We start from the raw sequence: 27,430 nt of genomic DNA on the forward strand, positions 1-27,430 counted from the left end.
CACTCTTCCCTAGCACCTGGCTGGATGTTGACACCTAGGATAACCTTGGAGGCCACATGTTGAAGATAGCAGAGCCATTTTCATCCCCAGTCCCTAAATGGCCACATAAACAATCACTCCTTCTGTCTTATCAATCAGGAACATTTGCACTATGTTAAGCTTCTGACATTTTGAGATTTTTGTCTTATAGTAGCTAGTATGTCCCTAATAAAGTTGTTTCCCTTCTTTATGCCAATCTGTTTGGGTTTTTATAAGGATTAAATGAGTCAGAACAATGCCTTACACATAATAAATGTCCAATAAATGTTAGCCCTCAATATTACTTCCTGCTCTGATGCTAGCAGGTTATGGGTCATTGAACATGTCAATTTTCCTGGCCTTCCATTTCTTCAGCTGAAAAACATAAGAGTCATGCTTGATGACTAAATCTCCTGGAGTTTGAAATTCTATAATCAGAAGCCTCTTCAAATTGCTAAGAAAAAAAAAAAAATTAACCCAAGGAAAGTGGCCAGAAGATGAGAGAAATTCATTCAGGACATCAGGTAAAAAGGTAAAGAACAAAAACAGAACAGTCCAAAGGATGCTGAGAGGGAAAACCGCTAGTTAAAGAGAAGCATATTTTCTTTTTAAGATGTATCCATAAATTGTGAAATAAGCTTCCAAGAGAAGATTTACAAACCGGGCTGTATCTGTGAGACTTTCATTCACACCCAAATGAATATCGTCCGTAGTAAGAAAACAAGGGTGTCCTCCCAGAAGTGCAAAGCCTGCAGTAAAAGAGAGAGAAGAAAGGCTTTTTGAAAAAAAAGAATTAAAGTAGCAAACAAAATCATGAGGTCTCAGCACCATCTTAATTGAAAAGTCAAAATCTTTCAATCTCACCAGCCTCTCTAATAGGGAATTCCCAGGGAAAGCAAAATGAGGAGCTGAGAGAAGTATATGAGATTTTCTGTACTAGCACTTAACTCTCCTTCAGATGTGTGACCATCTCTCCACCATCTTTTCAGAACTGTGTGATTATGGGCCATTGTTCCTTTCTGGAGGCTATATCTCATTTTTAATCTTAAAATATATAAGTGATGTCCACCAGGAAAATGGGAACATCAACTGTAGTGTGGGATGTCATGGATGGCAATGGAACACTGCTCAGTAATTAAAAGAAATGAACTGTACACACAACATGGATGAATCTCACAAACATTATGCTGAATGAAAGAAGCTAGACGCAAAAGAGTACATAATGTATAATTCCATTCATATGAAGTTCTACAATGGGTGAAACAAACATAGAGTGGCTGAAATTAAAATACTTGTTGCTTCTGGAGAGGGTGATTGGCTGGGAAAGAGCATTGGTGAACTTTCTGGGGTAACAGAAGTACGTTATACCTTGACAGACATGGTAAGGTTACATACCAATACATGGGTATATGTATTCTTCAATACTTACTGAATTGCACACACTTCAGATCTGTGCATTTCCTATATATACATTATACCTTTTTAAAAAATTGAAAATAAAGTGAGCATTGAAATGGCAGTTTCAGTTCTCTAAAAATCAGCAAGATCGAACTTCTCTGATGGTCCAGTTGTTCAGAATCCATCTGCCAATGCAGAGGACATGATTTCAATCCCTGGTCTGGGAAGATCCCACACGCTGTGAGGCAACTAAGCCCATGCGCCACAACTACTGAGCCTGCACTTTAGAGCCCGTGAGCCGCAACTGCTGAAGCCCATGTACCTAGAGCCTGTGCTCTGCAACAAGAGAAGCCACCACACTGGAGAGTAGTGGTGAGTACTGTGGCTACTGTGATGGCTCTCCGTGCATCACAGCTGGAGAGTAGCCCCCACTTTCTGCCACTAGAGAAGAGCCTTTATGGAGCAATGAAGACCTAGCCCAGCCAAAAGTAAATAAAATTTCAAAAGTTAGTGAGATCAAAGGTCATTCAACCGTTTTATTTATCCTCCAACCAAGACAGAGCTAAGCACCACTTACATATTACCCTCGCCACTTTTCAACCCTCCATGGAATGTGAGATTACTGCAGACATCTAAGCAGATGAAGCTGGCTCCTTTCCCACCCTCATAGCACATCCCATTGGTCTGGGAGGATGACAGACAGGGGTCTGCCTCAAGCCATAGCTAAACTCTGTGGGAACAAGGAGAACCCTTTTATCACACACCCTGGGGCAAAATTATGGGAAATGATGACATCCAATCAGAACTTTACTCTATCATCTGAGAAAGGTTCAATAGGCAGGCTTTCTTAGATATATATACATAGACAATGTAAAGGTATAATTACAAGATAGAGACTTGTCTGAGGGAGTTTGCAAACATTACTTTTTCCCTCCTTGGAAACATTACTTTTTTACCTAACTTGTCTTTTGGGAAATATGCAACAGTCACAATATTCTAATCCTACCTGTTTCCTGTGAGAAAGAGAGAAATCATTAATTGCATGGTGAATTGTGTGATAAGAAGTATTAGACCTATGAACAGAAACTCAACCCGAAGTCTCATGAAACAACCCAGTGAAGCCTTTAACACGTTTTGTTTTTTTTTTTTTTTGCATTCCACAGTGAATTTTTTTTTTAATTTTAGAAAGAACATTCAAACTACTGCACAATTGCACTCATCTCACACACTAGCAAAGTAATGCTCAAAATTCTCCAAGCTAGGCTTCAACAATACATGAACTGAAAACTTCCAGATGTTCAAGCTGGATTTAGAAAAGGCAGAGGAACCAGAGATCAAATTGCCAACATCCATTCGATCATAGACAAAGCAAGAGAGTTCCAGAAAAACATCTACTTCTGCTTTATTGACTACACCAAAGCCTTTGACTGTGTTGATCACAACAAACTAGAAAATTCTTCAAGAGATGGGACAACCAGACCACCTTACCTGCCTCCTGAGAAATCTGTATGCAGATCAAGAAGGAACAGTTAGAACCGGACATGGAACAATGGACTGGTTCCAAATTGGGAAAGGAGTACGTCAAGGCTGTATATTGTCACTTTGCTTATTTAAATTATATGCAGAGTACATTATGCAAAATGCCAGGCTGGATGAAGCACAAGCTGGAATCAAGATTGCTGGGAGAAATATCAATAACCTCAGATATACAGATGATCCCACCCTTATGGCAGAAAGCAAAGAGGAACTAAAGAGCCTCTTGATGAGAGTGAAAGAGGAGAGTGAAAAAGCTGGCCTAAAACTCAACATTCAAAAAACTAAGATCATGGCATCTAGTCCCATCACTTCATGGCAAATAGATGGGGAAACAATGGAAACAGTGACAGACTTTATTTTGGGGGGGCTCCAAATTCACTGCAGATGGTGACTGCAGCCATGAAATTAAAAGATGCATGGTCTTTGGAAGAAAAGCTATGACCAACCTAGACAGCATATTAAAAAGCAAAAAGCAGAGACATTACTTTGCTGACAAAGGTTCGTCTAGTCAAAGCTATGGTTTTTCTAGCAGTCATGTACGGATGTGAGAGGTGGACCATAAAGAAAGCTGAGTGCCAAAGAATTGATGCTTTTGAACTGTGGTGTTGGAGAAGACTCTTGCGAGTCCCTCGGACTGCAAGGAGATCAAACCAGTCAATCCTAAAGGAAATCAGTTCTGAATATTCTCTGGAAGGACTGATGCTGATGCTGAAGCTGAAGCACCAATACTTTGGCCACCTGATGTGAAGAACTGACTCATTGGGAAAGAACCTGATTCTGGGCAAGATTGAAGGCAGGAGGAAAAGGGGACAATAAGAGGATGAGATGGCTGGATGGCATCATTGACTTGATGGACATAAGTTGGAGCAATCTCCAGGAGTTGGTGATAGACAGGGAAGCCTGGTGTGTTGCAGTCCACGGGACCACAAAAAGTCGGACATGACTTGAGTGACTGAACTGACGACTGACTTCTAGGTATCTCTGTCACATCTCACTCCCATACTCCAAACAAATACCAAGTGGCCTCTTCATCATCTTTGCTGTGTGTCTAATAGACATCCCAAACTCCACACTTCTAAAACACTTCATCTCCATCCTGCCTGATTGGCTCTATCCTGCTCCATCCTGCTGACAGTTGCTCAGATGGAAACCTTGAAGTCATCCTTCACACCTCTCTTTTACCCGATACATCAGGAATCTTGTTGACTCTCCCTTCAAAATATTTCCCGAATCTAGCCCTCTTATCTGGCCCAAATCTGCCATCACCATGGCCCCAGCCTCTATATACTGTACCTACCTGTTGACAGCTTTCACTGCTTCTATCTTATTTCCACCCCCGAAAAGTGAAAGTGAAAGTCTATCAGTCATGTCTGACTCTTTGCGACCCCATGGACTGTATAGTCCATGGAATTCTCCACCCCTAGTGCCCCGGTTCGGAGAAGGCAATGGCACCCCACTCCAGTACTCTTGCCTGGAAAATCCCATGGACAGAGGAGCCTGGTGGGCTGCAGTCCATGGGGTCGCTAAGAGTCGGACTCAACTGAGCGACTTCACTTTCACTTTTCCCTTTCATGCATTGGAGAAGGAAATGGCAACCCACTCCAGTGTTCTTGCCTGGAGAATCCCAGGGACAGGGGAGCCCGGTAAGCTGCCATCTATGGGGTCACACAGAGTCGGACACGACTGAAGTGACTTAGCAGCAGCAGCAGCAGCAGCAGCAGCAGTGCCCCGGTTTATTCTCAACAGAGCAGAGAGATCCATTTAAAATGGAAGTTAGGAGCATCCCTTGTGGTCCAATGGTTAAGACTCCTCACTTCCAATGCAAGAAGCATGGGTCTGATCCCTGTTTGGGTAACTAAGAGCTCATATGCTGAACTAAGGCCTCACATGCTATGTGGCATGGCCAAGAAAATAAATCTTCTTTTTAATTTTTTAATTTAATAAATAAAATGCAAGTTAGACCACGTTCCTCCTCTGTTCAAAACCCTCCAAAGATTCCCCTGTTTACTCAGAGTAAAAGGCAAAGTCCAAATAATAGGATACATATTTTTCCCTCACTTGCAGGCAGTCTTGTCTTTGTTGAGAGCACTGATCACCATCCACCATGATACATCATTCACTTACAATTTATTATGTCTCTTGTTTATTATCTGCATACCAACTAGAATCTCAGCTCCATGAAGGCAGGGATTTTCCTATCTTTTATTCACTGATATGTTATAACCAAGCAGAACCCTTAAGGGGCCTTCAGGGAAAGGCCTTCCCCTGTATGCTCTGCTTTAGCTCCTCTCTGAAGTACCTAGGTATTGGTATTTGATGCACATTTCCTGAGTTGTTTTGGAGATGTAAAAAGTCATCCTCTCTCCAACAAAAGTAAGGTGTTAAGTACTTGAAGACCTTGAATACAAAGCCACAGGCCTCCTGGAGCCTAAAGGTTGATAAAGCTTGTGACATCTCCCTGCTCCCTCACCATCAGCCAGTCAGAGAACACTGAACAAGCTGATCTCAGACCTAGTGACCCCCGCTTCCACACCTGGCTTTTAAAAATGCTTTGCTGAAACCCTTCTGGGACCTCGGGGCGTTTAGGGCATCATCCACCTTTCTCCTTGCATGGTTCTGCAATAAACCTTTCCCTGTTCCAAACTCTGACCTTTCAATTTGTTTGGCTCACTACATTGGGCACACAAACTTGCATTAACAATATTAGTCTCAAGAACCTAGAATAAATATGGGTACATAGTAAGTGGCTTCCCTGGTGGCTCAGATGAAGAATCAATCTGCGATGGGGGAGACCTGGGTTCGATCCCTAGTTTGAGAAGATCCCCTGGAAAAGGTTAATGACAACCCACTCCAGTGTTCTTGCCTGGAGAATCCCATGGACAGAGGAGCCTGTCGGGTGGCAAAGAGCTGGACACTACTGAGCAGCTAACATTTTCAGTTTTATCTTTCACATAGTAAGTATTCAACACAAACTTGTTGAACAAATGTAGGAAGGATTTTGACTCTGGGGAGAGAACCCATTCTTCTTACTTGCAAACATCTCCTAATTTTGTTAATGGACTTTTCTATTATCTGTTAAGTGAGCTAATAGGATTTTGTGATGATTATAATTATGAATCACTCTTGAGCACTTAATCTGTTTCTAAACAAGGGAAATCACCTAAACAAATATGAATACTGCATATTCATCAAGAAAGTATTTATTATGCCCCTACTATGTGCCTGGCATAGGGAAATGCCACTGAGGGTTGGGGGCTGTGGAGGAAGGTTTCAAGCAGTTTAAGACCTCCTGGCTGGTCTACTTGAAGTCATACTCTTACTTTGACTAGAAGTCATTTTGCTAACAATCCAGGTTTAGTTTGTTGTGTTTTCATTTTTTTCTTTGTGCTATAAAGAAGATTCACATCAAATCTGGACTTAGCCAATAGGGGTAGGAAGAAAGGTTACAGAAAGTGTTAGGAAATAGCAGCGGAAGCTCTGACGGAAAAATGTAGCCTGCCATATCAGCAAGCAAAGGATGCTGTGGCTGTCAAGCCATCAGCCACTACCACTGCCCCAAGTGTGAGCCCTGAGGAAACTCAGGATGAAGACAAAAAGGCTGCCCACTCCCAAGCCCTCAGCCACTGCAGCCACCCCAACAGTGCACCCTGAGGGGACTCGGGATGGGAAAGAACAGGATGAGTGCTCAGTCACTTCAGTCCCATCGACTCTTTGTGACCCCATGTGCTGTAGCCCGCCAGGCTTCTCTGTCCATGGGAATTCTCCAGGCAAGAATACTGGAATGGGTTGCCATGCCCTCTTCCAAGGGATCTTCCCAACCAAGGGATCAAACCTGTGTCTCTTGTGTCTCCTGCATTGCAGGTGGGTTCTTTACCCAATGAGCCACCATAAAAAGCCTAAGAACAGGATACTGGTGCTGGATAGCTAAGATGCATATCAAAGGAATGATTTCCATGAGCCCAGACTCTTGTAATACATAGAAAAGCTCTTCCAATACATAGAAAAAAACTAAATTCATTAACTTGGGATGTCTGGTTTCTTTCATTAATGGTAATCGTTCAATGTTCCAACGACCTGGTTTTAAGTTCAGAATTCCTATGTATCCTGGCTGTTCCCTGACCTCTTCTGAGCAGTCCCTCAGAGCTAACTGAGAGACAGCTTCCCGGGCTTCAGTCCTCAGCAAGTCCACTGAATAAAATATAATTCTCAACTTTCAGTTTGTTGAATGTTTTTCAGTCGACAAAGCCTTCAGCAGTTCTTGAAGGAGATAAAATGGGAAGCCATTGCCTCCAAAAAGGAATTACCTCTGCAATTTTTGGTCACCCATCAGAAAGAAGCCTCAGACCCTAGTCCAAAAGCACAAGTCAAGCATTTGCTCATTTATCTGACCTGGATGGAATTAAGTGCTTCAGTGGTGCTAGTGGTGAGCAACATGCCTGACAATGCAGGAGACAGGAGACGCAGGTTCAATCCCTAGGTCGGGAAGATCCCCTGGAGGAGGAAATGGCAACCCAGTCCAGTATTCTCGCCTGGGAAATCCCACAGACAGAGGAGCCTGGCAGGTTACAGTCCATGGGGTCACAAAGAGTGGGACACAACTGAGCATGCCTTAGCATGCAGCATGCTTATGGAAGATGTCAGACATTCTGAGAAGCCACCAGGAGCTGCCATTGCTGAGGAGAGGAGGGCAGAGGGACAGATCTCTATTCTCTCTTCACTCTTCGTCCAGAGGAAGTTTGTTTTTATCTCTTTCATTTGTGCATACATATCAGATATTTTTGAACAAAGGATTTTATCTGTTAATATCTAAATTTCTGTCTGAGAAAATAAAAGTCCATCTTACTTTGGTCTTTCTTTTCTTCAGGGATCCCTGCAAGCTTTGGAAGAAGGGGTATAAATAGAATTCACGTAGCAAATGTGAGGGCTCCAGGGGTTCTTGCTGGTAGAGATAAGGCAACTGTTGCCCTCTCTGTGCTTTACTTTCATACCCATGGCATAGTATCATGGTTTCTATATTGCCACCTTGCAAAATGACGAATTTGAAAGAGCTTGGAAAGCACAACCTTGAAAGTCAAATACCAGTGTTAAATAATGAAAAGAACCATCTCTTAGGATGCCCTGTGCATTTTTCCATCCAATACTGCGCTTACTGAGATTAATAAATGTATCCATCTATCTGCTCAATTAATTTGCAATGAAGGAGTATAATCATCAGTAGTCACACAGGAGAATTGTCTGGTTTGCCAGGCTGGCATACACAAAAAGTGAGTGAGGAATGAATGAGCTACAGCTACATGCAGCGACATTGATACAGCTCCCAAACATAATGCTGAGCAGAAGAAGCCAGACACAAAAGAACAGGTACTGAATGACTCCATTTCTATAAAGTTCAAAAACAGCTAAACTAATCTGTGAGGTTAGAAGCCACGATAATGATTACCCTTGAGGGGTGGGGCAGAGAGTAGCAAATGGAAAGCGATACAAGGGAGGACTTCTGGGTGCTATTCACATTGTTTCTCTATCTGGGTATTAGTTACAAGGATGTATAACAATTCATTGAACTGTGTAATTAATGATTTGTGCATTTTTCTGTATGTGTCTTACATTTTAATAAAAATATTACATGAGTAATAAATATGGCTTGATTTGGGTGGAGAATTTTATTTTGTCTCCTAAGATAATACTAGGGAAACCTCAGTGGCTCAGACAGTAAAGAATCTGCCCACAATGCAGGAGACCCAGGTTTGATCCCTGGGTCAGGAGGATCCCCTGGAGGAGGGCATGGCAACCCACTCCAGTATTCTTGTCTGGGAAATCCATGGACAGAGGAGCCATGGCAGGCTACAGTCCATGATGTCACAAAGAGTCAGATAAGACTGACCAACTAACAAGCTAATACTGCTGTATCGTTGCAACTCAGGTTTGGGATGGAATCCTCAAGGACTGTCCAGTGAGGATCACCACATCCCAGAGGCTGGCACAAATCTGGGGTAGAAATAGTTTTAATTACATCCTATTTTCATTCTAAATACCAGGGTAATAGGTTTGATGAAAAATTGTGCCAACAGACAACTATTAAGATGCACATATACATAATAGAAATGTACTGCCATGTTTTGGGTTGAGGTTTACCATTTCTATATGCATTGAAATTAGCTGCTTACTCTGATTCTCCTACTATTGAGTTTGGCAGGATGCCATCTCAATGAAACCCATGGGTATTTATTGAAGATCATGATGAATACTCTGAACCATAACTTTTATGGTCATATGTTCCTTTTCTCATGTATTTGTTGTTTGTAATTTTGTGCAGATTTCTATAAAGAGCACTTCTTTATAGAAAATCATCATTTAACAAAATGCTTAATGCCACCTGTAGAAACAATTTTGCTGGAATAAAACATGACTAACACATGCTCAAATTAAATTAGACGTTTAAAAATATGTTTAATAATAGCTTCTAATCCTGGGTCTGCCGTTTATTAGCTATATGTCTGCGGGCCTTTTGCCTAACCTATTTTAGCCTATTTTCCTCAGTGGTCTCACCCTCACGGAGTTGTCCTGAGGATTAAGTGAGATAATCCATGTAATTAATGTAGAGCACTTAGTGTAGGGTCTGTGCCCAAAAGCTTATTAAATCTTCACTCTTGGTTTTATTAGTAGCTTATCTACCACATGACATGTGCATGGTAAAACTGATCACTTATTCAGGGATATGTGAAATTAAATGTAACATTTGAACAGAGAAACATGGTAAACAACATCAACAACTAAGAAAAAATAATAATTTGAGAAAAACTTAACATTGAGAAAATTGTATGTATTTAATCAATTCTTTGATGGCTTCAGAAAAGAATACCTCTCTTAAGTACTAATGATTTTTAAGAATGATAACCAGTGTTGAAAAGGAGCAGAATTTCAGAACTACTGACTGGTTTATGCAATATTCATTTTTCCATTGCTGGACATCAGATGTCAATGTGACCTTTTAAAGGACCCAGCTTTAAAGAACAAACTGTTCTCATCAGTTTTCTTCCTAGGACTTTAAAGATTAGGTGACACCTTATATGTTTCCTTTCTTCCTCCTTCCTTCTCTCAATGGGCAAGGGGAGTGCATTAACAATAACAGTAAACTTGAGATCTGAACCCTGGTGCTATTTGTATTAATTGCATGAACTTAGCAAGTCACTTGATCCCTCTGGACTCCATTTTGTTATGTATTTGAGATACCTCATTACTGGTCCTTACAATGCAAGAACTGCATAAAGTGGTTGTTTGCTTCTGAGCCCTAGAAAGTTCTGAGGCTTGTAAGTAGGATAAGATACACAAAGAATCAACCAATATGTTTTCGTCTGTGGTACCTTTTCCTCAATCCTATCCATTTGCCCTTTGGGGCAGTCATGTTATTGATTCAAGGGAGGTCTGATGGAGTAGAAATGCAAAGAGAAAAAAGAGGTGATGAATTTCAAAATAGGTTTTTTGAAACTCATTACAACAATCATAATTTGAGAAAAAAGATATTTTGAGTGTCAATAGCTAGGATTTCAAGTACAAACAACAGACTTGAAAGAATGCATGGTAGTTAAAGCCAATTTTTCCTCCTCCTTTATCACCTGGGAACTGGAGGGGAAGAAGATGAAGAGCAAGAGCAAAAAAGCAACAGAAACACATCGGTGGACCTTTGACACTGTACTCTGCTGTCTGTCCCCCAGGCCACGTACTGAAGTGTGGGAAGCATAGTGGAAATTTCAGATGAGTTTGGGGGACACCAGAGATGAGAACATCTGTCTCTTTTAAGACAGAGTTCAAGGAAGGGGCAAATATTCTAGAACTCCCTGGCACCCAGAAAGAGGAAGGAACAATAGAGAGAGTCTTGCAATATCTCTGTGCCCACTGTGGCATGGAGAGCTGACAAGAGCTTGAGAGTATAACCAAGCAGGACCCTATAGGATCTTCTCAGGGACAGACCTTCCCCCATATCCTCTGTTTCAGCTCATCTCTAAGACATCTAGATAATAGTATTTGGTGTAATAAATTCTCAGAGTTGTTTATCTAATATGAAAAATCCCACCAAATGGAAGATGTTAACTACTTGATGACTCTGATCACCTAGCCCCAGGCCTCCTGGACTCTAAGGACTGATAATGTTAACCCCTGTGACACTACCCTTCTAACTCCCCATCAGCCAATCATTGTGCACAAACTGATCAAGTACCTGCAACCCCCACCCCCACCCCCTCACCTGGCTTTTAAAAATGATTTATCGAAAATCTTCAGGAAGCTCAAGTCGTTTCAAGGCTTGAGCCACCTTGTCTCTTTGCATGGCTTTGCAGTAAACCTTTCTCTGCTCCAAACTCCAACATTTCAGGTTGTTTGGTCTCACTGGAAGTCAGGCACACAAACTTGTGTCAACAAGCGAGCCAAACCAAGAGCTATCTCAGATCTTGTGATCAGAGTAAAACAAACTCCTCCACAGTGAATGGGAGCCAGTCAAGGTCCAGTAGGGATACAGAAGTCCCAGCAGATTCCAACACAGACATTTGATGATGATGTCCTGATGATCAAAGACCAGATCCCTATAGCCCTAGATGCCTTGACATTGAGATTCTCTCTAGGACTTAACCATGACTGTGGGGAAAGTGTGAAGAGACCCTAAACTGACAAAGTAAACGATGAAATGACAGGATTTGGATTGCAGAGATTGTTTCCATCATCCAGCAGAATTGATATAAACAAGGAAAAGCTCTTTACACATTAGAAAAATGCACATTTCTTGCTCACGTTGAATTGAAAGCCTGAGAATTTATGACCACTAATATTCTGTACTGAACATGAATTATTTGAGATGTCTACTCAAGTCCTCATGGAATTCCTACAGATGAGGCTCATCTTCCTGCTTGCAGCTGCTGTGAGAATCAGAAAGAACATTCAGAGGCTCCCATTGCTACTCTTGGTGACATTGTTTTCCCTTTGTTGTTGCCAAAGAGACAGATAAATCCCACCACTGGGCTCCTCCTCCCAGGTCCTCACCTGTTGGCCCCCTCTTCAACACAAGCCCAAGTTTGTCTGTGAACTCACCTGTTTCTGTGGACAATCTTGTTCGAGTACTTCTTTTTTCAAAAATCATGCCTAAGGACTTCCCTTGCAGTAAAGGCAAATACTGAAAGTCAAGGATAATAATACAATTAAACTAATTAAAATGAAATATACATTTTATACCTACTAGTAAGGATTATATTTTAAGATTTAGTCTTTACATTATCAGAAACTGTAGAATAATTAACACTGCTCCCAAATAAGCATTCATATGTTATTTACAAAGTGAATTTAAAGAGTTTATTTCCTGTTGTATACAAATAGGGGAAGGAAAGAGGAACCCCACAGCTTATTGACATGTAATGAGAAAGTAATATTAGTTGCTCTGGGTTCAACCTGAACACTTGTTCCAAAATGTATTGATATTTCATACTTGAACCATCTTTTTACTTAAATCTGTGGAAATGTTAGAGGGAAGAACTGACTCCATGTTGGATCTGTTTCTTTTACTTTAACATTTGCTTCCAGTTGCTTTTGTTCAGTAAAAAGATACTGTCCATATATAATGGGCTGCCTTGGTGAAACCTGCTCATCTTCCTGAATGTTAAACCAAAATGCCTTTGTTCAGGACCCTGTCCACCTGTGGATGGCTACAGGAAGGAAGAAATTAACATATCCTATCCCTAAATCTGGCCATTCCAGGACATATTTGCAAGATTAATGTCCTTTTTACTTTACTTCCTCACCTCCCCCATCTCTGTTCTATAGAAGAGCCTGGCATCCAGACCCTGATAAGATGGCTATTTTGAGATATTAGTCTGCAGTCTTCTTGGTCAGCCAGCTTTCCGAATAAAGTTGTATTCCTTTCCTCAACCCTTGTCTCTCAGATTCATTGGCCTATCATGAGGCAAGCAGAGCAAGCTTAGACTCAGTAAAAGAAACTTCTACCGATGTTCAATGACTTCAAAGATGCTTGTTTGGGAAGTGTCTTCTCAGCTAGGAACATGCTTCTCTGTCACAACATGGGGCACTCAGACTCCTAAAGATGACACCCCAGAGTTTCAAATACACTTTCATCGTGCATCCTTGGGAGAGTGCAAAGGCTTTGTTTCTAGAAGTCATGTGGAAACAATCTGAGTTTGGGTGTGGGGTGGGGCTCTTTCTCCTTCCTCTGCTATAGATGGAATTCCTGATAGGATGAGTTCTAGAACAAATAGATTCCTGCCAGCTAACCTTCCTCACCACAAAGTGTGTAAAACAAAAGCCTGGGGTCTCGAGGTGAGGGGCTTTTCTCCTTATTTCAAGGTCTTCGATAGGAACCGATAGCATTTGGAGTCACACCTGTTTTTGGTTTATTCATAGGAACTTGGAGAGTTTGTGAGCTAGATAAGAGAATCAAGGTTGTGTACAACTTTCTCAACCTGAAACCAGCTCTTTCAAATGCTTTTGAACAAGCTTGGAATATGAAAACACTTTCACAGTTAAGCAGTCTAAATGAAGCTGCTACATTGTGTTTCAAACATAAATTGCTCAAAATGCAGAATAATGCTTCCAGCTAAGCACCATATCCCATTTCTTCTCCTACTTGGTTACCTTTTAATTGGTTCTTTGCTAATCTAAATTTTTAACACCGTCACATCATCCTGAATTTTTTGAAATTATCCTAATGATGAAATATCTGATCTTCATCCACCACTGAAATTTGTTGCTAGGAAAAAAAAAATATCATCCTTATTTTAAATCTGTTACAAAACAGAAAAGAAGGTAAGGATAAAAATAAAATCATTCCAGAGAAATGATTCCTTAGGTTCTGATTCAGTTAATAATGACTTTCAACATTTCACATGAAAGAAATGCAATGACTTGCCATTGAATAACTGATTTTTATGCTTTTTGTATGCCTGTGCACTCAGTGATAATCAATTACCTTGCCTGTGTGATTTCATTACTTAGCTACTGTTTAGGAATTTTAATGTATTTTCTTTTTCCCCTTTCTTTGTAAAGGCTGTCTTTCAAAAGGCTGATTGGAACTTCCCTGGTTGTCCAGTAGTTAAGAATCCATGCTTCCATTGCAGGGGGTATGGGTTTGATCCCTGGTCAGGAAACTAAGATCCCTCATGCCATGCCATGCAGCCAATAGAAAGAAAAAAAAAAAAAAAGACTGATTGGTAACAGTGGAAGGTAATATGGAAATACCACATACCTCTCCTTTCTGTTTTATCCTGAATTTCAGATCTGCTGATAGCCATAGCATATACTTAATTTCTTCTCCTGTAAAGTTCTTTAGAGTGAGGAGGTCACGGCCCTTCAGCTGTACTTTATCCTGTAGTGGTTGCCCACATCTATGAAAAAGAAAAAGAAAAATATATATTTAAGAAAACAAAACCCATGTCCTATGGTAATTCATTGTTTAATTTTTGAAACAAAATATAGCAAGTCACGTGTAAACTCGTGTCTCTGCAAAGTGCTAATGCTTTCAAATTGATATGGCTGTGATTTACATTTGAGATATCCAGTTTTTTGAATGTTGAGAGAAAAGAAAAACTTGAGGAAAGAGGTTGAATTCTGCGCTGAAAATAATCATAAGTGGCTTTGTTACTTCATAGTTAGTCAAGTTACCCAAACTCTCTGCACTTAAATTTCTCACCTAGAAAATGAGTATAAGAAGCTTATAGAGTTGTTGTGAGGATGAAATTATTCGATATATGGAAATCAGATAGTGTCTGGCATATAATAAGTATTTGATAAATTTTAGCTAGTACTATTGAAATCATTGTTGTTTAGTCGCTAAGTTGAGTCTGACTCTTTGCAACCCCATGGACTGTAGACCGCCAGGCTCCTCTGTCCATGGGATTTCCCAGGCAAGAATACTGGAGTGGGTTCCAATTTCCTTCTCCAGGGGACCATCCCGACCCAGGGATGGAACCCAAGTCTCCTGCAATGGCAGGTGGATTCTTTACCACTGAGTCACCAGGGAAGCCCTGTAATTGAAATCATTAGATGGTACAAATAGAATATGTATGTACATACAAGAGAAAACAATTTCATTCATTTTCCTCTACTGCCTTTCAAATCTATCCTTGAAGAATTGTTCTTTGTTGTCCCCGGTCAGCTACAGTGGACCCTGTGGCTTTTCTAGTAACTTTCAGGGAAAGAAAAAGTTCTCTGCTAACTTTACTCCCTCAAAGAGTCTTGGTTAAAGAATGTATAATAATAATGATAATTTTTTTGACTTTAAGAAATGTACTGCAGGTTAATACCCTTTTCCTTCCAGCTCATGCCTAATTTAAGCTGGCCTCCTCCACAGGGGAAGGAGAACCATGAACTGTTTTCTCTGTTTCCTTACCTTTAGTTCCTCCAAGTAAAGTCAAAGGAAGGTGGGGAGTTAAGGGCCAGGCAAAGTCTGGTTCTGTTCTAAGAATCTAGCATTGGTATAGGTGTTTGAGGCTGATTCTTTTCTGGGGTACTTTTGAGGGTCCATGGAAGAAGTCTCTCGTCACTGGGAATTTCTCATAGCAGTTCTTGATGGCGGAAACATATCCAAACTCTTTTTGCTGAGATCTCCCCAACCTGGGTGCTTCAGGAAGTCTTTTGGTCATAATGTGACACAGCACCATGATAGGTCTCTTTCTTCATCCATATTGGTTCTTGGGAAACCCTGCATGTTCTTTGCTCTGACTAGAGTTGAGTCCGTCCCAGCATAGACTCTTGTTCTGCCATCAAAATAGCAAGCCAGCCAGTCCCTCTCTATATTTTCCACTTATAGGCCTGACATCACTGTACTATGTCTCCAAGCTCTCCTATTGAAGATATTAGTGCCATCATAGCCACTTGCCCTAGTCTTGAAGTGAGGGAATAATTCTCATCCATGTGAGGCACATCGTATACAATGGTTGTTTTTGCTGTTCAGTTGCTAAGTCATGTCTGACTCTTTACAACTCCATGGACTGCAGCACTCCAGGCTCCTTTGTTCTTCACCATCTCCCAGAATTTGCTCAGATTCATGTGCATTGAGTTGGTGATGTTATCTAACCGTCTCATTCTCTGCTGCCCTCTTCTCCTTCTGCCTTCTATCTTTCCCAGCATCAGGGTCTTTTCCAGTGAGTTGGCTGTTCTCATCAGGCAGCCAAAGTATTGTAGCTTCAGCTTCAACATCAGTCCTTCCAGTGAACACCCAGGACTGATTTCCTTTAGGATTAACTGGTTTGATCTCCTAGCTATACAAGGAACTCTCAAGAGTCTTCTCCAGCACCACAGTTTGAAGGCATCAATTCTTCGGTGCTCAGCCTTTTTTATGGTGCAGTTCTCACATCCATACATGACTACTGGAAAAACCATAGCTTTGACTGTATGGACCCTTGTTGGCAAACTGATGTCTGTGTTTTTTAATATGCTATCTAGGTTTGTCATAGCTTTCCTTTCTAGCAGCATCTTTTAATTTCATAGCTGCAGTCGCTGTCCACAATGATTTTGGAGCCTAAGAAAATAAAATCTGTCACAGCATCCACTTTTTCCCTTTCTATTTGCCATGTAGTGATGGGACCAGATGCCACGATCTTAGTGTTTATACAATGGTACATGGGTAAAATCCTCTTCAAATCTACAACTCACCTCCTGGTTTCTACAATCCATTGTAAAAGCTGGAGGCAATCACCAGTGGATTGCAAAACTAATTCTTGTGTACCTCCTTTGCAACCCCTGTTTTAGTGGTCTAGCATCTCACTTCAGATTGAGGAAAGAGCCAGAACTTATTGGGCCTGGGCAGAAACTGAGACCAAGTCCCATTTTAACATTCTGTTACATTATGATGACAGTAACTGTTATTTGGGATAATCAGTATATAAAATGGACAGCATTTATTCTCAGTGTTCTCTCTATTTAATAATAATTAGTATTGTATACCATTAGAAATTGTGTATAACCAAAGTCAAATTGTGATTTACCACGTATATTAAGCATTCATTTTACTTGGAGTAAAATGACTGTCAGAAAATAATCATGCTTGAACTCCAGCCTAACAAAAAAAAGCTTGTGCTACTTGAGATGAAGAGTAAATTATCTGGTGGAATTTATGTCTTTTTGCATTGATAACAAGATAATAAGTAAGAAAATAACAAATTCTCTCCATTTGTTGTTTTCACTGCATGATGTCAAATAACTCAGACAAATGTATATTTTACTAAGTATCCAACTTTCTAGCAGAGCTTGTTTAATGTTCAGAAGGTGAACAGATTTTTTTCAGTAGACCTTTTATGAGATAAAGCCCTTCAGAGATTCTAATTAGTAAGGAAAGGGGCTTCCATAAAGATGGAGGGTTTGCGGGTTAGCTGGCTAATGATTAATTGATAGATTTAATACAAGATCTAATGATGTATTCAACTCTAATAAAGATTAGAGTTTTCAGCCTATATGTGCATTAAAATTTTGCTCAACATTCCTAAGACCTACCATTGTCTTCAACTTTTAAAAATGTGTGATTCAAATACTCTTCAGATGGAAATTTCTTTAAAGCAATTGTCTCAATTTTTTTATTACAGATGCAAAACATTAAAAAATTTTGAAGATAGATCTACAATATATGTTTACTTACTTATATGTATTACTATCCTAATAGATTATGCACGTAACAAAACATAAAAAAGAAATAAAAATTTTAAAGTGTAGAATAAGATTTAGATATTGTAAAAATAAATTTGTAAGTATACAAAAAATATTGCTAGCTAAAGAAGTTTCTAGAATAGATATTCATTTTCTTCCTTTTACTGAAACCCTAGTAAAAAGCTTACAAAATTGTGTCCAAGATCTGGGTAGTAACAGAAAACAATTTGATAACTTTAGAGATGTGGCATTTAGGCAGGAAATTTAATTTTATGTGTGTATGTGGGTTTTATGTTTGACTCTGATAATATTAACTAGTGATACTATCTAGTACTGTTGAGTGCTTGGAATATACAAGTAGTGATGTTGTTGAGAAGTAAATCCTTTGTCTGGTATTCATGCATTTTTCTCTGTCAGTTGGATCCTTCTAGGATCTGTAAACAGGTTTAACATGTCTGGCTTGGGATGGAGGCATGGCAGCTTAATCTTTCCCAATTCACACTGTCAACTACAAATAGGTACTTGCCATGGGCACTTACCATCTACCTCTACAAGGATTAAATCATGAGCTACTGTAGCTGCTGACGTTCAACACTCCATGAAAGGAGTTCAGGGTGGAGAGCAGGAATGAGGCACTCTGTGCTCAGGGGAAAAGCTGGCAGGACAGATCTTTAGATAGTTAGATAAATTCAGGAGCTAATTTTATGAGCCCAATTCCTGTATCTCCCCATATTTAGAAAAGCACTAAAATCCTTCACAGTGATGACTGTTTTCATGACTAGCAAAAGCTTCCCGAGACTAGTAGAAACCTTCTGGAAAAATATGTGCTTGATTGCATGTACTTCCCCTTCACCAAAATCTCATACATACTGACCTTCCCCACTGTCTCTTTGGAGCAGTCTCTTAGAGCTACCTGAGGTGCTCTCTCCCAGGCTGCAGTCCGCACCTCATTTTGCATCCACACCGCAATAAAACTTAACTCGCAACTCTCATGTTGTGCATTTTTTTTTAAGTCAACAACATTTAAGGCAGCTCTGAGAGTATTATTTCTTCTGGAATAAGGTCCAAACAATATACAATCACAGAAGACAAACTTTCTTGACTCTGTGTCTTACAATAACACATTAATATTCCATGGGTTAAGATGTCACTTGATATTATATTAAAAGGGGAAGGGAAAAAAACCTTCCTGGAAAACCCCACTCCCTAGATTCAAGAAATTTGGGAAATATCACTATAGTTGTTGAATTTGCATCCATCAAAACCAGGAAAAACAAACCACGGGCTAATTTTCAGGCCTTTTTTTAATTCCCTAGAGTTCAAGCTCTGACTCCTGGCTATATTGGAGCCCACGAAAGCTGAGTTGCCAAACTCCAACACTTAAGGGATTCAGTATCCTCCCTTACTTTCAGCCCCTATAGGGTTTTGTTATATTTGTGTGCTTAGTCGCTCAGTCATGTCCAACTCTTTGCAACACCATAGAGTGTAGCCCACCAGGCTCCTCTGTCCAGGGGGATTCTCCAGGCAAGAATACTGGAGTGGGTTGCCACGGCCTCCTCCAGGGGATCTTCCCAATTCAGGGACTGAATCCAGGTCTCCCACATTGCAGGCGGATTCTATACTGTCTGAGCCACCTGGGAAGCCCTTGTTGCATCTACTCTGCTCTAAGTACTCACAGGACTATATGCTTCATTGAATGCATATCATAGATTTTAGAATTGTGGTGGTGTGGTTGAATCTCAGAGAAAAATAATTGGAAATGAAAAGGAAATAGAACTTTTGAAGAGCACTGATTTTTCTCCCCCCTTCCCATGAAAGGAAATAGCAAAATAATGGTGAAAGAGGAGGGGCAGCAACACCTTTAGCTGCTGCAAAAGAGCGTCAACTTCCAGCTCTTTATTGCCCAAACAGAAAACAGATTGGAAGAGGTAAAAGGTCTCTGAAGCTTTCTCAAGTTTGTCCTTACAAACTTTAAGAAATTTCTAAGTTGGAGGTAGGGTTAGAGTTAGGGCTGATATTCTGCTTTTGGGATTGTGTTGTGAGAGGCTCTTTTTATTTCTCCATTGACAGATTTGAGTTTAAAAATAGAAGACACCAACATCCTGCTCGAATATTCCCTTCTTGTCCAGACCATTCATTTTCAAATTTATATAGTGACAGAAGCCTTATTTCAAATTCTTTTCCTTAGACCACAAGAGATCAGAAGAATACCTGTTGTGTCCCTAGTCTCCACAGGGCAGCAGCTGATATGTTGCCCTCCTTCCTGTTACTGTGGAATCACACCTCCAATAAACCAATAAATCTTAGCAGATAACCTATTTAAAAAAAACAGTTCTGGCTTTGCACAGCAGTGAGGGACTGTAAATAACTATTAAATCTGAAGCCATGTAAAATAACCTTAATAATCAAAGGGAGAAATCACAATTGTTCTGTGACTTAAGTTTTTTTGGCAAAACATTACAAACTCTCTTATAGTCAGTTATAAAGGCTTAAGGAAATGAATAAAAGAGTAAAACTGATATATATTTAGTACATTGTCATTTAAAACATTAGAAACATCAAGAATTACAGTGTTTTATTTCTTTGTAAAAATTATCAGGTAGTTTGAACAGTGTATGCTGTCTTATCACGTTTGTTACGCTTTGGTGAATTGTTATACTTCTAAGTTTGAATCCACTTCCAACATTTTATTCTTTGAACTCTTAATATTGTGAAATCTCTCTGAGAATTCCTTTAATTCTTTAAATATTTAGTATTTGGCTGCTCTGGGTCTTAGTTATGGCATGTGGAATCTTCTAGTTGCAGCACGTGGGATCTAGTTCCCTGACCAAGATTGAACCTGGGCCCCCTGCACTGGTAGCACAGAGTCTTAACCACCTGACCACCAGGGAAGTCCTGAGAATTCCTTTAGTGTGAAATGTCTTACTGGTATCACTTCCTCTGGAATATCTTCATACTTTTGGTCACACCACTATACTCGTTTATGTCGATAAGTTTGTTTTCACTAAGTTTCTCTAGCTACATAGCTAGAACCTCTCAAATAGTAGCAGGGTCAACAACCCCACAGTCAGCTATTTCTTCTATAAATACATTTGCATTCACATTTAACTTGTCAATGTTATTATTTTTCTTTCTCTGCTGCATTTTCACCTCTTTCAGACAACTCTGTCTTTTAATTATCCATTTTTTATTAAAGTGTCACACAGGCTTATCACTGGAAGAAGAGAAGGCAGAACAACTATACTCTTTAATGTGTGTAGGTGAACTGGGTAACAGCTGCACAGTGAGCAATCAGCAACAGACTTTGAAAGAAGTGATGTGATTGGCCACCGATCATGAAGTGCATCTGTTATGTACACAGTGATTTGTAAACTGAAGAGCCAGCAATGGATGGATGTGAGAGTTGGACTATAAAGAAAGCTGAGTGCAGAAGAATTGATGCTTTTGAACTGTGGTGTTGGAGAAGACTCTTGAGAGTCCCTTGGACTGCAAGGAGATCCAACCAGTCCATCCTAAAGGACATCAGTCCTAGGTGTTCATTGGAAGGACTGATGTTGAAGCTGAAACTCCAATATTTTGGCCACCTGATGCGAAGAGCTGACTCATTTGAAAAGACCCTGATGTTGGAACAGATTGAAGGCAGGAGGAGAAGGGGACGACAGAGGATGAGATGGTTAGATGGCATCACTGACTCAGTGGACATGAGTTTGGGTAAACTCTGGGAGCTGGTGATGGACAGGGAGGCCTGGAGTGCTGCGGTTCATGGGGTCACAAAGAGTTGGACACGACTGAGCGACTGAACTGAACTGAACTGAGCCAGCAATGAAATTTTTACTTTAGGCAACTAAACCCAATTAATGTCCCATGGCAACTGAAATTTGAACTGTGTACTTGAGAAAACTGCGGTAATTAAAATTCCTTCGTGTGGGGACCATACAAAGGAACAACTGTTTGTACTCCAGATGCATTCCCATCACAGGCTTCCTTTCACATACTCCTCCCTCTGTCCACAACACTCGCCCCACAGCTGTCAAGCTCTCTTTCTCATCCTTAGGCTGGGGGCTTAAATACCACCTCCTATGAGATTCCTTCCCTGTACCAAGTAATCTCTGCTTTGGCTTCATTTTCCTCAAAACACCTATCACAATTTTTAATACAGCAGGTTGGCCAGAAAGTTTGTTCAGGTTGGAAACCAGAAGGAACTTTCTGGCCAACCCAATCTATTTGTGTCTGTCCACTGCGTACTTTTTTTTTCTTAAGGTCTTTAAAAAATTGATTTATTTATTTTTGCCTGCATCGAGTTTTAGTCACAGCACATGGGATCTGTTATGGCATGCAGACTTCTCTCTAGTTGTGGCACTCGGGCTCCATAGTTGTGGTGCCTGGGCTTAGTTTCCCTGTAACATATGGAATCTTAGTTCCCCAACCAGGGATTGAACCCAAGTTGCTTGCATTGGAAGGTGGATTCTCAACCACTAGGCCACCAGGGAAGTCCCTGTTCACTTCTTACTTTTAATCTTCCCATTAAATCGCATGACCCACGATGTCAGAGGTCCTGCCTGTTTTGTTCATTAATATATCCCAGTGCTGCTTGCAATGCCTGGAATATAGTAGGCATTCAATAAATATTTCTTAAGTAAATGAATGATTGAATGAGGTAGAAGTAAATCAACTTGTATAAGGAATTCAGCAGATTTCTGGGCATGAATTTAGAGAGATTCGCCATGATGGATTTTTAAGGCCCTGACTGAAGTCTGATGACCAAAAAAGATACCAAATTGCCCCACCCCCAAAAGAATTAATGTTGAGGCAAGAGCAAGTGTGGGCTGTGGTCCAGGCTGAACACAAGGCCTAAGAGTCATGGAGGAGAATTGATTGCGGCCTGGTATGTTGCTAAAGCTGAAATTCCCTAAGGTTCTACAGTATTTGCACTGTTGGGAAGAATAGTTGGACATATACACATGAAATAAAAAAAAGCATTATAACCTCAAAGCCTACAGATAGTAGCCTGAGACAAGTGCAAAAACTAGAAAACTGGTGAGAGTGCCTGGTGGATGAGTTTTTGTCCATAGTACCATGAGGGTCAAATCCGAAATACATTAATAATGAACTATACCAATATTTCAGAGAAAGCAATGGCACCCCACTCCAGTACTCTTGCCTGGAAAATCCCATGGACGGAGGAGCCTGGTGGGCTGCAGTCCATGGGGTTGCTAGGAGTCAGACACGACTGAGTGACTTCACTTTCACTTTTCACTTTCATGCATTGGAGAAGGAAATGGCAACCCACTCCAGTGTTCTTGCCTGGAGAATCCCAGGGACGGGGGAGCCTGGTGGGCTGCCGTCTATGGGGTCGCACAGAGTCGGACATGACTGAAGCGACTTAGCATACCAATATTTTGGTTACCTCTTTCCATGAACCCCTTTTGGACAGAATAAGTTCCCAAGGTTCTTGGGGACAAAAAGATTGGAGCAGTAGATCCTGTCCATCTGTCATACCAGCCTGAGAGGGTTTGAGTGATTAACTGGAAAATTTTTTTAAAGTTATATCTCACCTGGTTAAGGGGTTCATAATGTTTACACCATTGAAAGACCATTAGAGCAGCCACCACCTTTTCTCAGTTCTATCCAGGAGGTAGGGCAGGAAATGTTGGCTTGGGAAAAAGACCTGTTTTTCATAGATATCAAGAGCTAACCAGGACAGTTTATCACTGGAAGGAAAGCAAACACAATGGTTCCAGTTTAAATTCCTATCCTGTTTACTGTCTCCTCATAGACCTCCCCTTGGCTCCAAAATGGAGTTGCCACACCTCTTTCCTGAGCTACTCAAAAATTAGAGGAAAATTGAAAACCTCCACAATTGTACCATGTCAAAATACCTCCATTACAGGCACCCTCCTTTTTTTTCCTTGTTTGTGTTAAGCATTTCTTGCTTTCTGGTGACAAACCCACATTCTAGTTAGTTAGCCAGATAAAACTGCTGACCTAAATGGCTTTTAAGTTCTCATAGAGACCCTGTGCTTCAGTTGGAAGCAGCCCAGTCTGGTTCATGAGCACCCAAACCAAGGCCAGAATGACTATTTCAGTGTTCCCATAAAATGCCTGGTCTCTTTGTACTTAAGTGTGTCTCCTTGGTAAACCAGCCCTAAACCACATTATCATTCTTCAGCCAACACATAACAGGGAGGATATAGTATTGGAGAAAACAATGAGAAGCATGTATAGATTTTTCCATCAAAACTGTCATGGCAATCGGGTTAAAGCCAGAGCTTTTGAAAAAAGGCAAGACTCATTCATCACATTAATTTTATCCCTTCAAAAAATAATTACAGATGTTTTTCAACCCTAGATCACTGAATGCTAAGAAGTTAGGCCAAGGTAATAGTAGACCCTTGTGTTAGCTTTACCCAAATATCTTCCTAGCTAAAAAATGGAAGAGAATTCTCTATTGGCAGAATGAAGCCTTTCATTGCTAGAGTGCATTTTCCAGCTCTAGTAAACTGTTTGGAGTCTGGGGGAAGACCTGGATGTGTTCCCTTGTATAATTGTATTTTGTTGGAAGAGAAAGTGCTTAATTTGAGTAAAATGTGGTCAGTCAGAAACAGACTTTGCCAGAGTAGGAAAAAACTCAGTGTTAAATATTTTGATCCCTATGGAGAATTTGAGATAAAGACTTTAGCTTCTGGAGGCATAAGAGAGGGCCAATGGATGATATGGCAGAGATTTTTTGGTTTCTTTAACATTACAGACTGATACAAAAGGCATACTTTCTTGGTGTTTTTTTCCTTCTTTACTGAGGTCTTTTGCTTATCTTTAAAAGGGGGCGAAATATTGAATAAGGGTAGTTTGGCCAATTTGATCAGTGTGGAAGGATCAAAGTCATCAAGCAATGGAATGAAAAGAGCTGCTGCTGCTGCTGCTAAGTCGCTTCAGTCGTGTCCGACTCTGTGCGACCCCATAGACGGCAGCCCACCAGGCTCCCCCGTCCCTGGGATTCTCCAGGCAAGAACACTGGAGTGGGTTGCCATTTCCTTCTCCAATGCATGAAAGTGAGAAGTGAAAGTGAAGTCGCTCAGTCGTGTCCCGATCTTAGCGACCCCATGGACTGCAGCCTCCCAGGATCCTCCGTCCATGGGATTTTCCAGGCAAGAGTACTGGAGTGGGGTGCCATTGCCTTCTCCGATCATTTTCCATTTTTGGCCTTAAATCCTCATTTGAAAAAGTAAGAAAATGAACTACAAATCAGTGATCCTTCATGTCTTTGTCTTCCACAATAGTCATGAAGTTCATATATACAAGATTTCCCACAGGCCACACTGGAGCCAGCTGAATTCTCAGTGGCCAAACTTTCATTTCATCCTGTTGTTTCCATCTCAGAAAAAAATATGCATTGCATATTGCAATGCGTGCCAGGGAGAGTGACTCTTTTTTCACAAAACCCTTGAATATGATCCTATTGATCTGGGAAATCAAAGCACAAATTGTTTCCAAATTTCTATATTTTTAGACATAATGATAATTTATTAATAAAAATATACTTGCAGCCTTTCTCACCGTTGCCACATGGTCGTATGCAGTATAAATTACTACTGATAACTGGGTGACTAAAGGATGTCAAAGCTAACTTAGATTGTCAGTATTCTAAAACTGCAAAACTTAGCCCTCATCTGAAAATTGAAGACTGGGATAAGGATTAGCTTCATGTAGACTTACTATTAAAGGGCTGGAAACCAGAAACTGTTGAAAATCTGTGGCCACCTCTCTTTCTTTTATCTTGGGTAAATCGCTAAATTACTAAAAATAACAAACTAGAAATAAAACCTCAATTCTACTCTTGGCCAAGGGAAACATCGCGACCCTTCCTTTCTTGGTCTCTTGCCTTGCAGAGTTTTCTGAAGTCAAGAAATATGTTTTTTTAAAGGCATTTATTTTCAGTTATGAAGGAAAATGTGAATAATCAAAGAGGACTGTCTTCTGTCCATGACATGAGAGCACGGATGGCCTGTAATGGCTATGTCTGTGTATGTGTGTCCACGTGTGTGTAGATGGGCATGTGTGTGGGATGAAGGGAACTTAATGAGTTCTGTAAGCCCTTAGAGAGGTCTGGAATGAAATACCTGAAAACCAGTCACCTCCGGCTCCAATCCATAACCTCCACAGAATTGGGTGGCTTAGCTCAATATTCTCTGAAGAAATTTCTATTTGTGAGATGAAATTGAACTGCACTTACAAATGGGTCTTCTCTGATAAAGAAAGAATTTTTTTTTTAGTGGTTTCTTTAAAAGCTGTGTTTCCCGTAATAGGCAACAAATCATAGAATACTGTCTATTATCCAAACACAGCCAGGCTCTCGAGCCTTGTTTGTGAGATGAAAAGCCGATGGATTTGGGTGTTTTTGGCAGTCTTGGTGTCTGATCCTATTGATTTTGTGTAAAAAAAAAAAAAAAAGAAAGAAAATTGACTAAAAATGATTGATCTGGGAGCCTGTGTAGATGGCTTTAGCCTCACTCAAGTGGTTATTTTATCACGTCCATGGCCATATGGCTGCTCACTTCAAAACTGTGAAGCCCCCACTTGTGGCATTGCCAAACCCTAACCACGTATTTCTTACTGCTCCCTAGTGCTAAACGCATGTGGTATATTTCATAACAGGGACCCTCCACCGTTCCAAGAGAGATGGGTGGGGGGTGGCTGGTGGGGTTGAAAAAGAACCCGAATCTCTGAAGAAGGCTGAAAATCAAAGTAAAAATACCATATAGGTGGAGATGACAAGAAGATTTTCTCTGTTGTTAATGGGTCATCAAAGACTGTAGGTATTATTGAGTGCTTGCTAAGTCATTTCAGTTGTGTTCAACTCTTTGAGACCCTATGGATTGTAGACCATCAGGTTCCTCTGTCCATGGAATTCTCCAGGCAAGAACACTGGAATGGGTTGCCATGCCTGCCTCCAGGGGATCTTCCCGACCCAGGGATCGAACCTGTGTCTCTTATGTCTTCTGCATTGGCAAGCGGGTTCTTCTCCTTTAGTGCCACGTGGGAAGCCCCAGTAGGTGTTACTGGAGATCAGCAAGTCTGAATTCATCTAACGGGTAGTGTGGCTCATTAAAAGAGTAGGAAAGAAAAATACTCACGCCACATGAAAATCACAGCATTTCCACGTTAAGTCATTTTTCAACAGACTCATTCTCTATAGTTTCTAATAACATGGGTGATCCGAGGCTTTTGTATTTTCAAATAGCCAGTATGGATTTGAGGTGATTTAGTCTTACTTTTGCCTCAGCCCTGACTCACTGTGAGAGACAGCTAGCCAGGATTTTCAGAGTCATAGTCTGGCTACTGGATATAGAAAATAGAATGTTAATAAATACCCCAAAGTGCCTAAATATTTGTTTCTTATTTTTGGTTTTGGCTGCGCTGTACGGCATGTGGGATCTTAGTTCCCCAACCAGGGATCAAACCTGTGCCCCCTGCAGTGGAAGTGTGGAGTCTTAACTACTGGACCACTGGAATTTCCTACCTAAATACATGGAAGAGGTTTTAGTAGCAAAAATTTAACTTGTAATAATGTTAAAAGGGGGGAGTTCCTTGGTGGCTCAGATGGTAAAGAACACAACTGCCAATGCAAGAGACGTAACAGACATGGGTTCTATCCCTGGGTCAGGAAGATCTCCTGGAGAAGGGCATGGCGACCCATGCCTGGAGAATTCCGTGGAGAGAGGAGCTTGGCGGGCTACAGTCCATGAGGTCACAAAGAGTCAAACACAACTGACTAATACTTTCACTTTCAATGGTAAAAAATCATCACTGTGATTTTCAAAGAAAAGTATAAATTTAAGCTCCAAGC

General features: G+C 40.7%; 1 protein-coding gene across 1 annotated transcript in view; it reads right to left on the minus strand.

The window, feature by feature from the left end:
- Positions 1 to 27,430, minus strand: part of OTC (ornithine transcarbamylase) — a 75,711-nt gene that overhangs the window by 46,346 nt on the left and 1,935 nt on the right. The window contains exons 2-4 of the mRNA XM_061410441.1: positions 14,192 to 14,330; positions 12,031 to 12,112; positions 680 to 767 (exon numbers count right to left, since the gene is read on the minus strand). Of these exons, the coding sequence (XP_061266425.1) occupies positions 680 to 767; positions 12,031 to 12,112; positions 14,192 to 14,330 (309 nt within the window). The remainder of the gene's footprint in view (positions 1 to 679; positions 768 to 12,030; positions 12,113 to 14,191; positions 14,331 to 27,430) is intronic.

The sequence above is a fragment of the Bos javanicus genome, chromosome X (assembly GCF_032452875.1).
Source record: "Bos javanicus breed banteng chromosome X, ARS-OSU_banteng_1.0, whole genome shotgun sequence".
NCBI lineage: Eukaryota > Metazoa > Chordata > Mammalia > Artiodactyla > Bovidae > Bos > Bos javanicus.